The sequence below is a fragment of the Nannobrachium achirus genome (assembly GCF_963921795.1).
Source record: "Nannobrachium achirus genome assembly, chromosome: 19".
Taxonomy (NCBI): domain Eukaryota; kingdom Metazoa; phylum Chordata; class Actinopteri; order Myctophiformes; family Myctophidae; genus Nannobrachium; species Nannobrachium achirus.
In genome coordinates, this window is record NC_137826.1 from 56,349,642 (window position 1) to 56,371,011 (window position 21,370).

Here is a 21,370-nt window from a genome sequence, read left to right on the forward strand (position 1 = left end):
ACATGTGTTCAGCTTGGGGTAATCGTTTTGTTTCATTTGGTATAGCATCTATATAATATGCTATATGCATCTTTTAGTTTAACTCTTAGCGTGAATACTGAGACTGAAGTCATTGATTTGCATGATGTTGGGGAACAAAACAATGCGGCACCGACCGGAAACCATAACTAGAAACCTTTTTTTCTTCCCTTTTTTTGTTCAGTTTGAAATGAAAACCAGGCTTTCCTCTGTATGGAGGCACAACCCACAACCAGAAACCTTTATTTTTTTCCTTCCCCAGGTCATGTGATACAATCAATGAGACTCTCATTATTAATTACGAGGAGGGGACATGGTTGTACCTGAGGTAATGCCAGCTAGCCTAGCAGCTAGCGTCAGCTATTCATAACGATCTCATGTCACCGTCGTTAATAACAGAGATGAGATCAAACTGCATCCCAGAGTTCCTTCTGGTGGATTTTGATTGGTTTGTCATTGGCGTTGGAAGTGATCCAAGCGCTATCATCCCTGACTATCGTTGTGGTTGTGTTGTGGACACAGCCGTCCATCTCGTTTAGAACGACCCATCATAGTAATTACAGTTTATTGTGCTCGGTGTGGACTGAGCTTTAAACCTGCATTCTCTCCTAATGGACAGAAGGGGGAGGCTCCACTGGTAGCAAAGAAAAAGAAAAAACTATTCCGATCATAGAATTCTATGAGAAATATGCCTCTACTTTCTCACTCGCTTCATTGCGTCAGTAAACATGTTCCTAATGACTCGATCGTCTTCTCCAACACGTCAGACAGTTTGTTATGTAAATGACGCTCCCATTTAGAGTAAAAATAATGGACAAAAATTGATTTATTCCCGATTTATTGTCATCCAAATATGGTAACTTCTGATTGCAAAAAATCCAAGCTAGCAACGGTCCGTCCAAGAAAAGAAGAAAAGCCATAAAAAAAAAAATGCTGAACTCTAGACTTCAAACCGAACCGCTGTGTCCCGGTCCAAACGTCCCCGATATCTGTTCTGTTCCAGTCTGTGGGCTGCTCCCCCGGGACAGAGCGATGACAGATCTACAAGTTGACAATGCATATGGCAGAGTGTAGACAGTGTTTATATGAGGCTCATGTCTGGTCCCGGCCCTCTACGATGATGATCAGGACGGGCGTGAGGTCCATGAGGTGCTTCAACATGTCCATGATGTCCTGGTGGTCCTTGGCCCCCTCGATGAACTCCTCCAACGTCAGCTCACCTGACGAGCACAAGACATCACAGTTAGTTTGACTCCATCTGTTCCCCTTGTGAAGATAGCAGATCTATCTACATGCCCACAACGCATGTAGGTCTGCTATTTTCACAATTTTGTCTGGTAATATTTGACAATTTGGCCAAAGTTTAACCAGAGATACCTAAAAGGCCTTAAAAGTCCTTAAATTGTATAGGTGATTCAAGTTAAGAAACAACATTTATAAAGGTAATGGATACACTGGAGTGGCAAGAGTGAATAAAAGTGTATTCAAGTTAAGACACTCCACAAATGTCTCACAACAGCTCACTACTAATAAAACTACTGATAACTAGTAAGACGCCTAAAGGGTGAGGTCGCGCCATGTCTTGGCTGTCTGGCCAGTATGTATATCGGACCAGTTACCCATATATGGAGATCCATAATATGGAGATAGGCTGTGAGACCCCAAACATGCTTACTCAGTTATTTGTTATGTGAAAATCTATATGACGTCTATCACATCTGACATCATACATACTATCCCTTTATGCCCATACATGGAGATCCCTGTCTGAACCAGCCACACAGATATGGGCTGTCTTCCTCCATTATGGGCATTCCTATATGAAGTCCTGTTAGATATGGGCTTAATATTGCTGACATCAGGGATCCCCATATGGGCATGGAGTGGTTCCCATGACATCACAACATACAATCCCTTTTATGCCCATACATGGAGATCCCTATCTGAACCAGCCACACCACTGTGATGTCACCTGTTTATGCACATAATGGCCAAAGCGCAAAACCTCCTATCTGCAAAAATCACTTTATTGGGAAAATGAAAAAGAAAATGTGTGTTTAACATTAAAACCTATCAACTATTTCTAGTCACATGACATTTTTGGCAAAATGAGGGGCAGAATGATCTTGCAGACAGACTGACCATGTGCAGCATAGCCTATAGTACCCATTTCAAGTGAAATCCAAAAATCATAGAATTTTAGGAGGTTTTGCGCTTTGGTCAAGTCTGAGTATCTGACATCACTGTGATGTCACAGTGATGTGTCAGGGGAACCACAGTGTATGAGCATAAAGGGGTTTCTGTTAGAGTGGTTCCCATGACATCACAACATACAATCCATTTTATGCCCATACATGGAGATCCCTATCTGAACCAGCCACACAGATATGGGCCATGTCTTGTCCATTTGGCCAATGATGTATATCGATGACATCAGGGATCTTCATATATGGAGATAGAAGGGATTAATACCCATATATGGATGTCACCTGTGATATCACCTGTGTCACAGTGATGTGTCAGGGGAACCAGAGTGTCAGGCGTTATAGACAGACAGACAGAAATACGAAAAGATGTGCCGGTTTTCATAGTTAACTGTGACCTACGGTTGCAATAATTGCGACCAAAGGCCACAGTTCACTATGAGAATCGTCACAGCTTGTCTGCGTCCGTGTACACATTTTTACGGTCTATGGGTTTGCCGCTCTGACATCATGCTCTGATGTCACTGTGATGTCAGGGGAACCACTCTACCAGAATGGGTTTGCCGCTCTGACCACTATGGCTTCACTGTGATGTCACACTAACAGTATCCCTTTTATGCCCATATAGGGAGTTCCCTGATGTCATCAATATTAATGATGCCCTGTTAGAGAGATCCCTGTGATGCCAGGGGGAACAAATCCCTTTTATGCCCATACATGGAGATCCCTGATGTCCACATCCCTGATGTCCACATCACTGTGGCGCGACCTCGCCCTTTAGGGTGAGGTCACTTGTCGCCCTGAGGCGTCTTACTGGTAATAATAGTCTTCCTCACCTTCTCCATTAACATCAATCCTTTCAAATATAAGAGAGACAATCTCCTCTGGGTCGATGTCTCTGTTCCGTGTAATGTCCTGGATAGCCTGAGACAGACAGACAGACAGACAGACAGACAGACAGACAGACAGACAGACAGACAGACAGACAGACAGACAGACAGACAGACAGACAGACATACAGACAGAGACACATGGAATAAATAACAGCAACATATTGAAATACATTCTCCAAAACAAACAGGCTCTATATGCATAGCAGCCACACTGGAAAGAATATGGACTGGGCTTATTGTGTCTAAAAATACATATTTAGTCACTTGCGCGCATGCCCCAACCATTGAATTCAAATCGCTAAAACGATAGAAATCAGTAAAGGAAAACATTTTAACACTCATCTTTTCTTTTCTCTAATTACATTCTAAAATATGAACCCTTGTAAAAAAAAAAGTCCTTTAACTCTATTTTTTAGGTTTTAGATTTTTTGGCATAAATCGGGGCTATTGAACACCCTTTATGTCTGTGTGTTGGTTAAAATAATATTGAACCAATGCAAAGTATTAAAAAGTGCTTGGGACAAAACCTCCTAACTTCACTTGAGCTCATTTCCCCAAAAATGAACATTTTGGAGTTTAGGAGGTTTCGGCCCGACAGCAGAGATATTGTCTTTTTAACTGAGACGGTGTAGGAGAGTCGGACACTAACCCTAACCCTAACCCAGACAGGCAGACAGACAGACAGACAGACAGACAGACAGACAGACAGACAGACAGACAGACAGACAGACAGGCAGACAGACAGACAGACAGACAGACAGACAGACAGACAGACAGGCAGGCAGGCAGACAGACAGGCAGGCAGGCAGGCAGGCAGGCAGACAGACAGACAGACAGACAGACAGACAGACAGACAGACAGACAGACAGACAGACAGACAGACAGACACAGACTAAAGGCTGTCTATTGTCCTCCAGGAAGCAGGTCACACCAATGAGGTCGTCCCACTTTCCACCAATCGTCTCATTGCGTGCCATAGCGGCTGTCCCTTCCTGGGAGCTGATTGGAGGAGATCATCCTGAGATTAAGATGTCCAAATTCAGCCTTAATCCCACGAATTAATGTAATTAATGGGATAATTAATCTAATTAGGAACGATCTCTTTGCACTCCAGGTCAGGGAACACCCGTTATACCCAGACAGAGCTGCTGTTTCTCATGCAATAGTTTTAATCTGTATTTTTTGTAGTGAATATATTTTTATTTTGTCCATGTTCTCATATAATTGCTCCTCACTAATGTTCATGATTATGTTCTGCTCGGTCTCTTAGGAGAGCTGTGGGCAGTTCAAAAACCCGTCTGTCAGTGATATCATCGTTATGCAGAATTTAGATTTTAATATTTCGATTTTTATTATCACAAGAACAATGGCTTCCATAACAACTTTTCAGGAATAGAAGGCCTGCGGTTTCTATTAGCTTGGATTCCCCATTAGTTAGGGAAAGTTAGCCTATTGCTAAACCAATCTGGGAACTAAATCTAAATCAATAGCTTTCTTCACAAATGTGTTCATATAGGTGTCTACTATCACCTCTGAACTTTGTCAAACCCAACTCCCTTGACATACTTTGTGGGAGCCAATCAAAGTTATTGGGTATCCCGAGGGCCTGGGATTAAAGGGGGAACATTTTAAAATGGCCAATGTGAACGTATGAGGTGTGTAATTTGGGTATTTTGGGGCTGCTGAATCCATTCCAACCATTATTTATCAGTAAAAATGACTCCTTGGCCATAAAAAAGGCCTAATTAGCTAAGGCTTAGCCAATCATGTCATTCGAGTTCACCTGTGTCCTGTTAGTCCCTATGTTTTAAACCCTGTGTTTGAGTGTTCCTTGTCAGATTGCATCATGTTATCCTGTGTGTCATGATGTGTGCGTACCCACCTAGAGATTTAGATTTAGTTCCCAGATTGGTCTAGCAATAGGCTAACTTTCCCTAACTCCTAACCCAGTGCCAAGACAACAACCATATACCCAGTGGGAAACAGACTTGGATCACAGGTTCTCTGAGGATGAGTGGAAACACATTCCAGAAAGAGTAGCCTACATTCATCCTCCATCTGTGAGTAGCCTACATTCATCCTCCATCTGTGAGTAGCCTACATTCATCCTCCATCTGTGAGTAGCCTACATTCATCCTCCATCTGTGAGTAGCCTACATTCATCCTCCATCTGTGAGTAGCCTACATTCATCCTCCATCTGTGAGTAGCCTACATTCATCCTCCATCTGTGAGTAGCCTACATTCATCCTCCATCTGTGAGTAGCCTACATTCATCCTCCATCTGTGAGTAGCCTACATTCATCCTCCATCTGTGAGTAGCCTACATTCATCCTCCATCTGTGAGTAGCCTACATTCATCCTCCATCTGTGAGTAGCCTACATTCATCCTCCATCTGTGCCAAGAGAGACTTGAATTCATGGAATTTGTTTGTGTTTTTGTCACATTCCTAAGCCAATAATTTGATGACCAACAGTGGTTACCTATGGCAGTGGTTCTCAACCTTTTTAGGCCGCGACCCCCCAAATAATCCTATTTGAACTGATGAGCACTAAGAGTACATTTTGTAGAACATTACGGTTCTATTGTGAAAATAGCAGATCTACATGCTCACATATTTTCACAATGCCTCTAAGGTTTGACAATTTGGCCGATGTTTAATTTGTAATTTTAGAGGTATTAAAAAAAGTCCTTAAATTGTCACTTTAGAAATGTGCAGATACCCTCTATACACTTAAACTTTATGTTGGTTTGTTTACTGTTGAGTGAGAAAACAATGTTTCACATTAAGTTAATCATCTGGGGACCCCCCCAAAATAATTTGGGCCCACAGGTTGAGAACCACTACCCTATGGAGACAAGAAGAGTCTCCTCAAATGATTGGCTTTAGGGATGCGAAAGAAACTTAAAAGAATATCCATGAATTGAAGTCTCCGTGGGGTTTCTACTACATGCTATATTATTGAGCGGTGGTAACAACGCTCCTATACGTGGCCGTGTGTGTGGGTCTGTCTCCGTCCGTCCGTGTAGCCTAAACTTCGGAGCGTAACTAGTGCCGCACCATTTACGCCACTCGCGCAATATATACATAAAAATGTGCGGCTCGGCCGGGAATGGTGTGCTATTACCTTTTGCTCCGATCCGCCTTACCGTGCCGACGTAATCGGCAAAAAACTACGCTTAATTGTCCCCATTGACTTATAATGGGACAATGCAAGAAATCACTTTCAAGTATTTTTCTCTCGTAAACCATAGGCGCTACAGTTTCAAACCTCGGAGAGGAGATTCATAATGATTTTAAGAATGAATTGAAAAATAATTACATCACTCGGCCTCATGGTGGCGCTATAACGGCCCACTTTACGTTTTGCCCTGTAACTCTTGAACCGTAGATCGGAAAATTAAAATTCTTTTTTCCCTGGATTCCTTGGGTCAAGACGCATCTCCCCATATAGGCCACGGCCTCCAACATCTGTAGGAGCAGTGTCCAAAAATGTGTTTTAAAAAATCGGCCTGAAGGTGGCGCTATATGGGCCAGACATCTTGAATTTTCTCCAAAACACACTTTTTGCTCCTTTTCCTACATATTTTCTTCAAATGTCACAAAAATCGGTACACATGATCTATGAGGTGGGTAAACCACCGCTCAGTTCACACGGGTGTGATTTTATTTATTATGCAAAGCCTCAACAACATTGTTTAAAATGTTGAATCTGATCATAGCTAAAAGTGATGAAACAAATCATGTTGTTCTTTACTTCTAGTATGTTGGACATATTGTAGCTACACATGCATTTGTTGATTACATTTTGCTGTATGTCTCTCCTAACCCAACTCAACACTTTTTATCAGCTTCCTTTTGACTGATACCGTATGTAAAGATATATCATCACTGTCTGGCCAAAACCTCTTAACTCCATTTGTGAGGTTTTTGGGCATAAATCATTGAACACCCTTTTCATCTGAGTGTTGGTTAACATAATATTGAACCAATGGAAAGTAGTAAAAAGTGCTTGGGACAAAACCTCCTAACTCCACACTTTCTGCCAAACCAGCAAACTCCACCCGATTGGCCCTCTGTTTTTTTCATAAATATGTGCTATTGAACACCCTTTACGTCTGTGTGTTTGTTTAAAATAATATTGAACCAATGAAAAGTAGTAAAAAGCCCTTCGGTCAAAACCTCCTAATTCCACTTAAAGGGATATTCCACTTTCAAAAAAACCTTTGGTCTTTTTATCGTCTAATCAGGCTTTTATGAACACCCTGGACAGTTTTTAATTTGCTTGATTCAATATTTAGATATTTGATGTAAATGTTATCAGGCCCTCCTCCTCCAGGACCTCACCCCATACACACCCATTGTAACTTCAGACTTCATTTTAACCATGATAGATTCATTAAAAACACCCATAATTTTTTTCTGGTGACTCATATTACCCTCCTAATACGTGAGCAGACCGTGTTTTTTCAATAACTTTTTTCTTTTATTTTTAATAATTCTTTGGGAAAATTGAAAACATTAAATACAATAATATTTTATTGAAAATAAATGAAAAAGGTTATTGAAAAAACACGGCCTGCTCACGTATTAGGATGGTATTATGAGTCACCAGAAAATATAATGGGTGTTTTTAACGAATCTATCATGGTTAAAATGAAGTCTGAAGTTACAATGGGTCCCTGAGCCTGGAGGGCCTGGTAACATTTACATCAAATATCTAAATATTGAATCAAGCAAATTAAAAACTGTTCAGGGTGTTCATAAAAGCCTGATTAGACAATAAAATTACAAAAAGTTTTTTTGAAGCTCATTTTCCCGAAAATTAACATTTAGTTCCTTTATATGCATTTCTGTCAATATAAACATCAATCAACTCGACCAAGAGTTAAAACCCATCAGAGTAACTTTGTAGTGATGTTGTTGTCTTTAGTTTTACCGTGAAGATGGTTTCCAGCTCCTCCTTGTCGATCTTGCCATTGCCGTCCTGATCGAAGAGTTTGAAATACCACTTTAACTTCTGGTTGATCTCTCCTTTCAGCATGAGACTGACTGCTGCGATGTACTGGACGAAGTCTATGTAGCCATCCTGGGGAGACAGAGACAGAGAGACAGGAGGTTAAAGGGATATTCCACTTCAAAAAGAAGACAAAAAAAACTGTTGGTAATTTTATCGTCTAATCAGGCTTTTGTGAAAAAAAGCTATCGAAAAACATGACCAGTTCACATATTACATTACACATATTAAGAGGGTAGTATGAGTCACCAGAGAGTGTTTTTGATGAATCTATCATGGTTAAAATAGAATTTGAAGTTACTATGGGTCCAGCAAGGGCCTGATTAGATGATAAAATGAGCAAAAGATTTTTTGACAGTGGAATATCCCTTTAATAAAAAAAAAACATGTTAAAACAATATATTTATTGGCCCCTTTTCCTTCAAAATGACTTGAGTTCTAGAACAGGTTACATTCTTCAGCCACAAACTGCCTTGCTTTTCCACCTGTTTGCCCCAGGTTCAGTTCCAGGTGTGCGTGTGCGTGTGCGTGTGCGTGTGCGTGTGCGTGTGCGTGTGCGTGTGCGTGTGCGTGTGCGGTCCTTCCGAAAAGGAACGGGTGGTTTGAGAAACCGAAACAAAAAAAATGAAACCGTTGCATACGGTGCATCTGATAAAACAACACAAGACCCCATATAGAGGGGTCTTCAACAGTAATTAAAAGCCTCGGAAACCCAGGCTTTTAATTACTTATTGACGCTTCAAGTGGTTAAATATCTGAAAACACAAATTGACATGAATACAAAATACACTGATGATTGTGCTGTCAAACGATGAAACCATATGGAATCTATGAACAGGTTGTGGGGGTCCCTGCTTCATCTCTCTCTCAACTAAGGGGTCCTTGGCCTGAACACGCTGAAGAGCCCTCAGTGTGTCCTGCAGTGACACAGCATTCATCCTGGCTCAGAGATCTTTGAGTCAACTGATCTCTGAGCTACAGTATAAGCTGCTTATCAGGACACACACACAGCTCTCTCTCTCTCTCTCTCTCTCTCTCTCTCTCTCTCTCTGCCGTTCTCCCTGGTGGTGTGCACATCTCGTGCATGTGTGTGTGTGTGTGTGTGTGTGTGTGTGTGTGTGTGTGTGTGTGTGTGTGTGTGTGTGTGTGTGTGTGTGTGTGTGTGTGTGTGTGTGTGTGTGTGTGTGTGTGTGTGTGTGTGTGTGCTAATTACAGTTTTTCTTTCCGATTGCTAAAACTCAAAAAGCTAAAATTAGGCACAATTTTCACAACCTTTACTTCTGTCCCCAATCGCTTGACTCAATTCGTTACTACTTTAGATTTCCTTATCATATTAGATTCTGACTTTCCTTCTTTACACTCTGATGTCAATTTCACATCACCTTGTTGTCAAAATACAACACATCATTTTCAGGTTTTCACACACTTCTCACATAAAATCTCAAAGTATCAATCTACAACACACAACTATTCAAATCTCTACACTTTCATGTCTGATGTCAATTCACCCTGTTGTCTAAACACTACACACAATGTTCAGTTGTCGCACAACTGAACATGGAGACAGGAACCGGAGGCAGAGATGGGCAGAAAATACCAAAAAGTATTTGAAATACAAAGATACAAATACCAGGACCAGGATAGTATCTTGGTGACAGTACACTGATCAGTATTAGACCAAGTATTTAGATACAGTCATTTTACAAAAGGAGAAATAGCTCATTTTCCAGAGCCATTGTCATTCATTCAGTGTGTTCCATTTCTATAATTGTGTTTTCAATGTTGCTCTTCAGTGTTCTGTACATGCTTGGTAGTGTTCAGCCAAAAGCTTAGTTGTGTTTATTCAATGAATGGTATGTGTGTGTCATGTGAAAATATGGCTGTGTTTTACCAAATGAAAACACAAGTTCCATTTTGTGAACATTTTGTGATTTGATGGCAAAGAGTTGTTTTGCAAAGGGATGCCAGGGTTTAGCAATTTGTGTGTGATGTTTGGAGTTTTGTGTGTGCAGTTTTGAAGAAGAAAAAAAAACGTACAGTTTTGAAAATTAGCAATTTAGCAATCGAAAAAAACTGTAACAGCTTCTCCTTTCTATAAAACACCCTGGACAACGCTCCACGCGTCCCAGACTCTTCTCCCTTCCCTAAAACACCCTGGACGACGCTCCACACGTCCCAGACTCTTCTCCCTTCCCTAAAACACCTTGGACAACGCACCACACGTCCCAGACTCTTCTCCCTTCCCTAAAACACCATGGACAATGCTCCACACATCCTAGACTCTTCTCCCTTCCCTAAAACACCCTGGACGACGCTCCACACGTCCCAGACTCTTCTCCCTTCCCTAAAACACCTTGGACAACGCACCACACGTCCCAGACTCTTCTCCCTTCCCTAAAACACCTTGGACAACGCACCACGCGTCCCAGACTCTTCTCCCTTCCCTAAAACACCATGGACAATGCTCCACACATCCTAGACTCTTCTCCCTTCCCCAAAACAAACCCTAAAACACCCTGGACGACGCTCCACACGTACTATAGACTCTCCTCCAGTCCCTAAAACACCCTGGACGACGCTCCACACGTACTATAGACTCTCCTCCAGTCCCTAAAACACCCTGGACAACGCTCCACACGTACTATAGACTCTCCTCCAGTCCCTAAAACACCCTGGACAACGCTCCACACGTCCCAGACTCTTCTCCCTTCCCTAAAACACCCTGGACAACGCTCCACTCGTCCCAGACTCTTCTCCCTTCCCTAAAACACCCTGGACGACGCTTCACGCGTCCCAGACTCTTCTCCCTTCCCTAAAACACCCTGGACGACGCTCCACACGTTCCAGACTCTTCTCCCTCCTGGATCCCAAACTGTGGAACAACCTCAGATCATAGTTCAGTGATATCAGCCAAAGGAGTATAAGGATCAGTGACATCACATGGGGAAACAATACACTGTCCTAAGGAACAGGCATGTGCACAGATAGACATCAAAGGGTGTCTGTAAAAAGTGCCCTCTTGCTCCAGACCGTGAATGCCGTTTTTACTATGATGGAAGAAATGTAAATGCCCTCTTTCCATGCCAGAAGGAAGCATTCAAGAGAATTGCCTTGTCCAAACTCTCCTGAACTTGAATGCAGCGTTGAAAGAATTGCCCTCTCTGTGTAGAAATCCATGGCGTTACGCCACATCTCCAGTATTGACTTGACTATGCTTAGTTCAGTGTGGTATCAAGCAGCATGAAAATAGCCGACCTCCAATGATATATATATATATATATATATATATATATATATATATATATATATATATATATATATAAGCTCCAAGCTCACAACGCGTCGCACTGCGACGCATTGTGAGCTTGGAGGTCTGCTATTTTCAATATTTCCACCCAAAGGCCCTTTTAGAAATTTCAGCCCCTGCCTCTCTAACATTCTCTGCACGTCCCTGCTAAGGAAACATGTCTGTCTGTCTGTCTGTCTGACTGTCTGTCTGTCTGTCTGTCTGTCTGTCTGTCTGTCTGTCTGTCTGTCTGTCTGTCTGTCTGTCTGTCTGTCTGTCGCTTTATTAGTATGGAGAGAGAGAGAGAGAGAGAGAGAGAGAGAGAGAGAGAGAGAGAGAGAGAGAGAGAGAGAGAGAGAGAGAGAGAGAGAGAGAGAGGCTTGCTCAACAGAGTAAACTTATAAAGGACTTAGATTTTAAAAAGTCATAGCAAGACAACACAACCAGGCTACACATAGCGTAATAGAATACAGTGTGTGTGTGTGTGTGTGTGTGTGTGTGTGTGTGTGTGTGTGTGTGTGTGTGTGTGTGTGTGTGTGTGTGTGTGTGTATCAAGCAGATTATAGCAGAACATGAACATCTCATTACAACACAGTCTCCTCAGCAGCACGCTACAGTGCCATACAGTAAGCAGCAACCAGCCCACATGCTCTACCTGGACATTAGCATGCATTTCTGATGAGTTGATTTTGAATTCATTTTATTTCCAATCTAAGTATAGCCGGGGAGCCACAGGCCCAAAAGCTCAAAGAATAGGGTTTTACCTGTGACGTCTTGATGACATACTTTTTATTTTAGTTTTTTCTATTCATTTGGTCATTAAGGTACACAGAATGAGAGGCCTGCTCTGTCGGAAACATTGCGAAAAAAAGTTATGGCCATTTATACTCACTGTCCCATCGACTTCACTATACAGGAAAGACACACACCAAAATAAATATGCTTTAAGTAGCATGTGAGGGGTCAAACTAGGGTTTTGTCATGATTCTGAATCCATTGCAAGCATTTGTTTTGCATGAAAAACATTCCTTGGGCTAGAAAACGGACCACAATAACGGTGAAAAGTGATTACTCATCACTTTTCACAGGTTTGAGAGGCTCAAATCTTTGTATTTTTACGTGATTGAAATCACAAAATTAAAGATATAGGGAACGTACAGTATGTGTTCCTTTGAATGTTGTGGTCATCATCATCATCCTTTTTTTTGTAATTAAAATGTTTTTTATTTTATTTTTCTTAATACAAAATCATCATCTTATAGTAATGGATAAATGATATCCAGTGGTGTAAAGTAGCTAAGTACATTTAGGCTACTCAAGTACTGCAGTATTTTTAGGTATGTTTTGTTTTGACTTACTTTCAGTACTTTTACTTCTACTCCATCAGGCCTACATCTCAGGCAAATTGTTGAACTTTTACACCAGTATAATTATTTCAAAACATTAGTACTTACTTTGTAGATTTGGATTAAGCCTATGGCAAAACATATACTGTACGTTAACCACTTCAGCACTAGGGTATGGGGGCTTAGTCTATTTACAAGTCACGAGTAGCAGCCGCCTGAAGGTGACTTTTCATACCGGGTGCCCTGGGTTTTTTTTTTTTTTTTTTTTTTTTTAAGGGGTTTAGAGCCACTACCATATTATGTTATATCATCCTATATTGATGCTCACATCTGGATGCATTTCACACCTAATGCAACACATTCTGTTGAATAGCATTATTTAAATGGTGACTTAAAGAATACTTGCAAAACCATTACAGATATGTTAGCCTATAACCTGTGTCTATGATCTCCGTACTAATACCAAGAAAGTGGAGCACATCACTCCAGGTCATCTGGGAAAGGTCTGCTTTCTGCCCCTCCAATCACAGCTAGGGATGGGACCATATGAAAATGTCATTTCACGATTATTGTGACCAAAGAAATCGTGATTTATGATATTATCGCGATAATCAAAACATCCCCAACATCCATTATCCTAAAAAATAAAAAAATAGCAGATCTACAAGCTCACAACGCTATCGGCTATTTTTGGGCAAAGAGATTTGGTAGAGAGTGGAAAAAAGACTGTATCAAGTACGTTATTTCCAGGTCCCTTTTACCAAATTATAGTGTATTTAAATGGTATCGGATATGCAGCTCGGCAAATAAAGGTTGAATTGATCCCAGTGCATGACGGAGCAGGGGCGTCAATTGGGTATGGCAGGGGTATGTAGCTGCCATACCCTGCAAATAAAAGTTACTTTTAAATGTAAATCCATGAATGTCTCTTTATCTGTGCTGGTTATTATGTTGTTAAATTACAGTAAAATAACTACAAATGCAAAATTTTACAAAATGGTCACTTTAACAAGGTATTAAAATTACATTCTCCACACTTTTATTCTCCCCATCTAGACAGAATGGTATATTCCCAGGTTCCACAGGTCTGCACAGGTGCAATGCATTATTGTTAATTGTGGCACGTTTACTAACAAAGTTTCTGAACAACCGTCCCAGGCTGCCATATCCAGTCAAAGAAACTGTAGAAACGGGGGGGAAAATAGAATGTACTTCTTAAAATAAATATAGCATGCCTGTTTGCCATACCTTAGCTTTTTCTGAACTGACGCCACTGTAACGGAGGATAATTTCACGATAAATGTAAATCTCCACGATATCATTATTGTGAGTGTTTTTTTATCACAATAAACAACAATAACGATTATGGTCTCATCCTTAATCACAACTACACGTGGAGAAGCAGTGTTCAGTTCTTTATACTGTAGTCTACATACAGTATCTGGAACAAACTCCCAGAAAAGTGCAGGTCTGCTGCCACTCTTACTGCTTTTAAATCAAAGCTAAAAACCTTTCTCTTTGTTCAATCAATATACACTCAGCTACCCTAGTATTCCCTCTATACCAGATCTCCCAGATCAACAAAAACAGACGATCTACAATCTTACAACGGGTTGTGTGTTTGCGATGAGCTAGCCTGTGGAGCTTATAGATCGGCTATTTTTGCCTGATTGTCACCCCAGAATAGGGATGCTATAATGTTCAACCTGTTTTTGCAAATTGAATTGCCTTGTTGTCAAAATCTGATGTACAAATACGCTTCCCTTGCCTTACAATCACATTAACAAGGATCAGATCTGATAGATCAGTGACGTTACAATCAACCAATAAGTATCAGATCCTGGATCCAACAACACTAACCAATAACACCCCAAGAAACACAACAATATCGGCCTACTGAGCATGGGTCAGTGACAAGATCGGGTTTGCATTTCAAAATGGTATTTTACACATTGTTATATCTTTCAAGCCGGGAACGCCACGCTGTTACTGTTACTACTGTATATATATCATTGTTACTGTTACTACTGTATATATATATCATTGTTACTGTTACTACTGTATATATATCATTGTTACTGTTACTACTGTATATATATCGTTGCAGTCGGGCAGACTGCAATGATATCTCTGTATTTGTTTGTGTTTTTCCTTAAATTAATGCCTTACTAAAAAAAACAGCTGTTCTTGTACAACCTTAGGCTGTTTGTACGTCTTTATTAAGTCAGCATCATAACATAAACATGACACAACTGGCCTCTGACAGAAAGACTTTCGATGGGAGTCAAATGGGTGTAACTGGTCAGTGGTCACACCGTTTGACATCTCGGAGTAAAGAACATTCCACAGACAGGCATTGGTAGTTAGTATTATCTTGTTGTATTGTAGCGTTGTTGTACCTCCAACATGTTGTACCCTTTGTACCTGGAGGAGTGAGGGACACACTTGATTACTGACTCTCTCCCTCCCTCCCTCCCTCCCTCTCTCTCTCTCTCTCTCTCTCTCTCTCCCTCTCTCCCTCTCTCTCTCTCTCTCTCTCTCTCTCTCTCTCTCTCTCTCTCTCTCTCACAGATCAGGAACCCTTCAGGGTCAGTGGTTATTAGCTCTCAGCGTTAACATCCTCTGGCCTCTAAGCTCATTAGTCAGTGAGCCAATAGAAAGTGAAGGTCTCCATATAGCCTGACGAGAATACACTGCAGTTGCTTGAAGAAATACAGTGTGGTCAGCCAGACGGCTGGTGTGTCGCGAGTTCGACTCCCAATGCCGGCGACCTTTGCTGCGGGTCACTCCCCATCTCTCTCTCTCCCTATTTCCTGTCAGACTACTGTACACTATCTAAATAAAAGCAAAAGAAGACCAAAGCATATCTAAAAAGGGTTGTATTTTGTATAGAGCATGGCAGCGGAAGTGGTTTCCTGGTGCCACTTAAAATCTCCCATTCATTTTCGCCATAGACTTTTACAAAAATATTTATAACAATTATGTTAAGCCTCGAACCAAGCCATCCAGGATGGCAGTGAATCATGACCATACAACCTTTGTTTCTATGTGAAAACATGTTTTAATATTACATTATTTGATATACTACATGTAATAACTACCCTTTTTTAGCGATTTTCAAAATGTTCTTTTCATAGAAACAAAGGTTGTACGGTCATGATTCACTGCCATCCTGGATGGCTTGGTTCTAGGCTTAACATAATTGTTATAAATATTTTTGTAAAAGTCTATGGCGAAAATGAATGGGAGATTTTAAGTGGCACCAGGAAACCACTTCCGCTGCCATGCTCTATAGCAAACTTTCTGGTGAAAGTGATTAAATAAAATGGTAAATGGTGCATTTATATAGCGCTTTTATCCAAAGCGCTTTACAGCGATTGTGCATTACATTCACCCATTCATTCATGATTATGAAAGTCAACCGAAGAACAAGGTTTTTGGGCAGGATCAAGCAACAAGCGTGCACTGAGGAGGACTCTAGAAGCCCTCATCCAATACTTGCACCTCCACTGGTGGAAAAAAGTATCAATACTGCAATATAGAAATACTCTGTTACAAGTAAAAGCCTGGAATTCAAAATGTACTTGAGTAAAAGTAGAAAGTATTGGTATTAAAGTGCACTTAAAGTACCAAAAGTAAAAATACAAAATGTTTGAAAATAGCAGATCTACAAGCTTGTAGATCGGCTATTTTCAAATAGCCAAGGTATAAAATAGGGCTAAAGTGCTTAAAGAGATATTACTTTAAAAAAAAAACTCTGCCTTGCATGGGTCTGCCTCCCCAGGCTCAGGGCCTCTCCACACACACACACCCATTGTAACTTCAAACTTCATTTTAACCATGATAGATTCATTAAAAACACAATTTTTTTTCTTCTGGTGACTCATATTACCCTCATATTACGTGAGCAGGCTGTGTTTTTTCCATAACCTTTTTCATTTATTTTTAATACTTTTGTTTTGTATTTAATTTATCTAATTTTCCCAAAGAATTATTAAAAATAAAATGAAAAAGGTTATTTAGAAAACATGGCCTGCTCACGTATTAGGAGGGTATTATGAGTAACCAGAAAAAATAATGGGTGTTTTTAATGAATCTATCATGGTTAAAATGGAGTTTGAATTTACAATGGATGTGTATGTGGAGAGGCCCTGAGCCTGGGGGGCATATAACATTTACATCAAATATCTAAATACTGAATGAAGTAAATTAAAAACTGTTCAGGGTGTTCATAAAAGCCTGATTAGATGATAAAGTGACCAAAAGTTGTTTTGAAAGTGGAATATCCCTTTAATGTGTGTTTTGTAATCTTCTAATTTATATCTGCAAAGTATTACATTTATTTGAAAACTTTAGTTACTAGTTACTTTGCAGATATAAATGATAGTATTATGAACCACTTTAGCCCTATTTTATAACTACAATAGGCTATTTGAAAATAGCCGATCTACAAGCTCACAACGCGTCGTAATGCGACACGTTGTGAGCTTGTAGATCTGCTATTTTCAAACATTTTGTACTTTCTTTTTGTACTTTAATTACATTTTGATGCCAACACTTTCATACTTTTACTCAAGTACACTTTGAATTACCAGACCTTTACTTGTAAGGGTGCCCTCACACCAAAATACCTATGAGAGTGGAATCCGCGTTCCGCCAATGCATTTCAATGAGAGTGAAGCAAAAAACACTCCCTTCTCATTGAAATGCATTGGCGGAACGCGGATTCCACTCTCATAGGTATTTTGGTCTGAGGGCACCCTAACAGAGTATTTCTACATGGCAGTATTGGTACTTTTACTAAGGTAAATATGTACTTAGTAAAATATGTGAGTATCTTTTTTCCACCAATGCTAGTCTAGGTTGAGACCCACCAAAGGACATCAAGGTTCCAGACTCCCAACACAAACCCAAAACCAGTTTAACTCCTGCGCGCTGCTTCTTCACTTGCAGTTGAGGGGCAGAGAGCAGACCTTTCCCAGAATCCCCTTACCCCAGACCCCTCCCCTACTTTCTCTGTAAATCTACCTCATGATATTTATTCCAATATGTGTGGTAGTATATTTTGTATTGTATGGTATTGCTATTAATGATTAATTGAGTACAAAGGACCAAAATGAAAACAAGCCCCTGGGAATGTTTGTGTTATCCTTTTAGCACAACCTTTGACTGCACCACTGGTACTGTTAATAAGCATGTTAATACAAAATGCAATCAATCAATATGCACTCAGTTGCCCTAGTATTCTCTCTACACCGGATCTCCCAGATCGCCAAAAACTGTCGATCTACAATCTTACAGTGGGTTGCGTTTGCGAATATCTGTGGAGATTATCTATTTTTGCCTGATTGTCACCCCAGAATAGGGATGCTATAAAGTTGCAACTAGTGCATAAGTATCAGTTTTACAGATACTGCATATGTTTTTGATTCTACCACATATTGCGGTCACGTGTTCAAATACTGGATTCTGATTGGCTAAATTCCGGAGGTTATGGCAGAACAACCGCCGCAGTTGTGTGAGGACTTGCTTCCAGGAAGAACTTTGCAAGTTACAACTGTGTTTTCTTTCGTGTATATGGTAGATGTGGTAGAAAAGCTATTTACCACTCGGGGTCGGACATTATGCTCTCATAATGTCCTGTGTGAGGTGTTATCGGACTCGGCTGCGCCTCGTCCGATAACACCCTCACACAGGACATTATGAGAGCATAATGTCCTCTCACTCGGGGTAAATTGCTTACTTTTGGTTCAGTTCTATAGATGACTGACAACATTTCTACCAGGCTCTATGCCAGCGGTGCCCACACCAGCTCGACATGATCTACCCACCCCAATAAAGATGTACCTGAGGGGGCTTTGGAATAGTGGCACTGGCGTTACACTTGAAATGGGAAATAGTGGGGAAAAAGGTCTTCATCCCATTCTGTATGGAAGTGGTGTGTTTTTGGGGTTCTTTGTAATGCTACTGACTCTTGAAAACAAAGCATTGCATTGTGGGAGTGTACTGATATTGTACATGTTGTCTCACTGGAAACACTCTGCTACACCAGTGGATCCCAGGTACCCTCATGGCTCCTTGAGGGGGTTCCAAAGGGCTCCTTAAGGGTTTGTAACTTAACTTAAGAGTACAAATGGAACCCAAAGGACAGGCCTGGATCTAATATCGACATATCAAGAGCTACCAAGAGCTACCTGTTCAAAGCCCATTTGGAAAGTATCCTGTATGGTGCTCAAACATGGACAATGAATAAGGAGCTTTGGCATCATCTTGACGGAACATACACAAGACTCCTCATGCCTGTCCACTCCAGAACCTTTCATGGAGGAACCTTCCAACCAGGGCAGGAATTTCAGGGAGGCCTTGTGCCCCTCCAAAAGATGGCTTGCCCTGAGGCTACAGCTGACTGTACCACTTTCTCCTCTGTCTCTGTCTTGTCAATATGTAGACACCAGTGTCTTGTTGAGTCCCCATTTTTAAACCAATCCTTTGATTTGTGCAGGGCTGAGCATCAGATTGTAAATACCCATTTATTTATTTCACAGCAGATTTTCTACATATTAAATATAAGCCTTAAATTAAATTAATTCTTTCAATGGACTAAAATCGTGTTTTATCTGATGGCCTTCCTGCCCTGGCATTTGGCCTTTGTGCCCTAAAAAAATGGACAACCGCAAAGGCCAAGTGGCCTTGCCCCTAAAATGACACAATTCCAGGCCTGCTTCCAACTAATGCTCAGATTTATGGAGGCATCCCTCCCATCTCAGTTGTGGTGGCACAAAGAAGACTCCGCTTTGCAGGACGTTGTCAAGAGCAAAGGACCAGGTCATTTTGGATATTCTTCTGTGGAGACTACCCTGTCCATCAAGGGGAACTAGACCACTCACATCTTCTGAGTAGGGACACAGGACTGACTGTGAATGAACTTGGATGAACTTGGTGTTTCAATGAGCAACAGAGACCCCTGGAAGCAGCTTGTGTCGCAGACCTCGAGGGCACTCCAATGATGATCATGATGATGATGATAATAGACCACCACTCTCAGAGTGGGGGTTGAAATAACACATTTGGAGAACCACAGAGCCTTCATTAGTGACAATGGTAACAGAAGTATCACTGGAAGGAAAGAAGGAAGAGACCTTTTTCCAAAATGGCTGCTGCATGTGCAAAGAACGAATTCTAAATGACAATAGTATAACCCAAGTGGTCAAATTAGCACAAGAGTGTTTTCAGATAGCAGTTTCTAGCCCGGGTTCTCTGGTACAAAACACTGATGTTGGCCTTCAAGGCATTCAAAGCCTGATCCAATCACACAACCCTTCCGACTCACTTCAAGATCAGCTAACAAAGGAATGCTGCAAATGCCTTCCCTAAAACACCCTGGACGACGCTCCACACGTCCCAGACTCTTCTCCCTTCCCTAAAACACCCTGGACGACGCTCCACACGTCCCAGACTCTTCTCCCTTCCCTAAAACACCCTGGACGACGCTCCACGCGTCCCAGACTCTTCTCCCTTCCCTAAAACACCCTGGACGACGCTCCACGCGTCCCAGACTCTTCTCCCTTCCCTAAAACACCCTGGACGACGCTCCACACGTCCCAGACTCTTCTCCCTTCCCTAAAACACCCTGGACGACGCTCCACACGTCCCAGACTCTTCTCTCTTCCCTAAAACACCCTGGACCACGCTCCACACGTCCCAGACTCTTCTCCCTTCCCTAAAACACCCTGGACGACGCTCCACACATCCCAGACTCTTCTCTCTTCCCTAAAACACCCTGGACGACTCTCCACACGTCCCAGACTCTTCTCCCTTCCCGGCTCCCAAACTGTTATCCCAACTGGATGTAAAGGGTAACACAACATGCACACGTAGGGTCAGTCATGTACCGTATCTCAGCTATCGCCCGACATACTTTACATTCCATAGATTTCAAGATACAAATGTATCATGACTGCACCACACACACACACTTGAGCCCCTGCTCTTTGATCCATGTGTAAAAAGTGCCCTCTCCAGACCATGAATGCAGTTTTTACTATGGTGAAAGAAATGCAAATGCCCCCTCTTTCCATGTCATACCTGAAGGCAGCATTCAAGAGAATTGCCTTGTCCAAATTCTCCTGAACTTGAATGCAGAATCTTATGTTGAAAGAATTGCCTGTATTGACTTGACTATGCTTTAGTGTGGTAATAACAAGTACCGAAAATAGCCAACCTCCAAGCTCACAGTGCATTGCGTTGCGACGCGTTGTGAGCTTGGAGGTCGGCTATTTTCGATATTTTCACCAAGAGGCCCTTTTATACATTTCAGCCCCTGCCTCTAACATTCTCGTCCCTGCGTGTGTGTGTGTGTGTGAGCATGTGTGCGAGCGTGCGTGTGCGCGCGCCTCACCCCGTCCATGTCGAAGGTGAGGAACACCTGGTCCACGTAGCTGTTGGCGTTCTCGTTCATGCCCTTGAGCCCCAGGATGGCCTTGAGCTCGAACAGCGTGATGAGGCCCGACGGAGACTCCCTCATGAACTTGTTGTACCAGTGGTGCATGTCCTCGGCCAGGATGTCATCCAGGTTGGAGCCATGGTTACCCATGATGCCCTCTGTC

The 21,370-nt window shown here is 41.6% G+C and overlaps 1 protein-coding gene across 1 annotated transcript; it reads right to left on the bottom strand.

Moving 5' to 3' along the window:
• Positions 1-1,110: 1,110 nt before the first annotated feature.
• Positions 1,111-21,357, bottom strand: guca1d (guanylate cyclase activator 1d; the record flags this gene model as incomplete). Its single annotated transcript, XM_080749571.1, has 4 exons — positions 1,111-1,238; positions 3,059-3,146; positions 8,055-8,204; positions 21,163-21,357. 4 exons carry the CDS (start codon positions 21,355-21,357, stop codon positions 1,111-1,113), a joined length of 561 nt encoding a protein of 186 aa, XP_080605697.1.
• Positions 21,358-21,370: the final 13 nt, after the last annotated feature.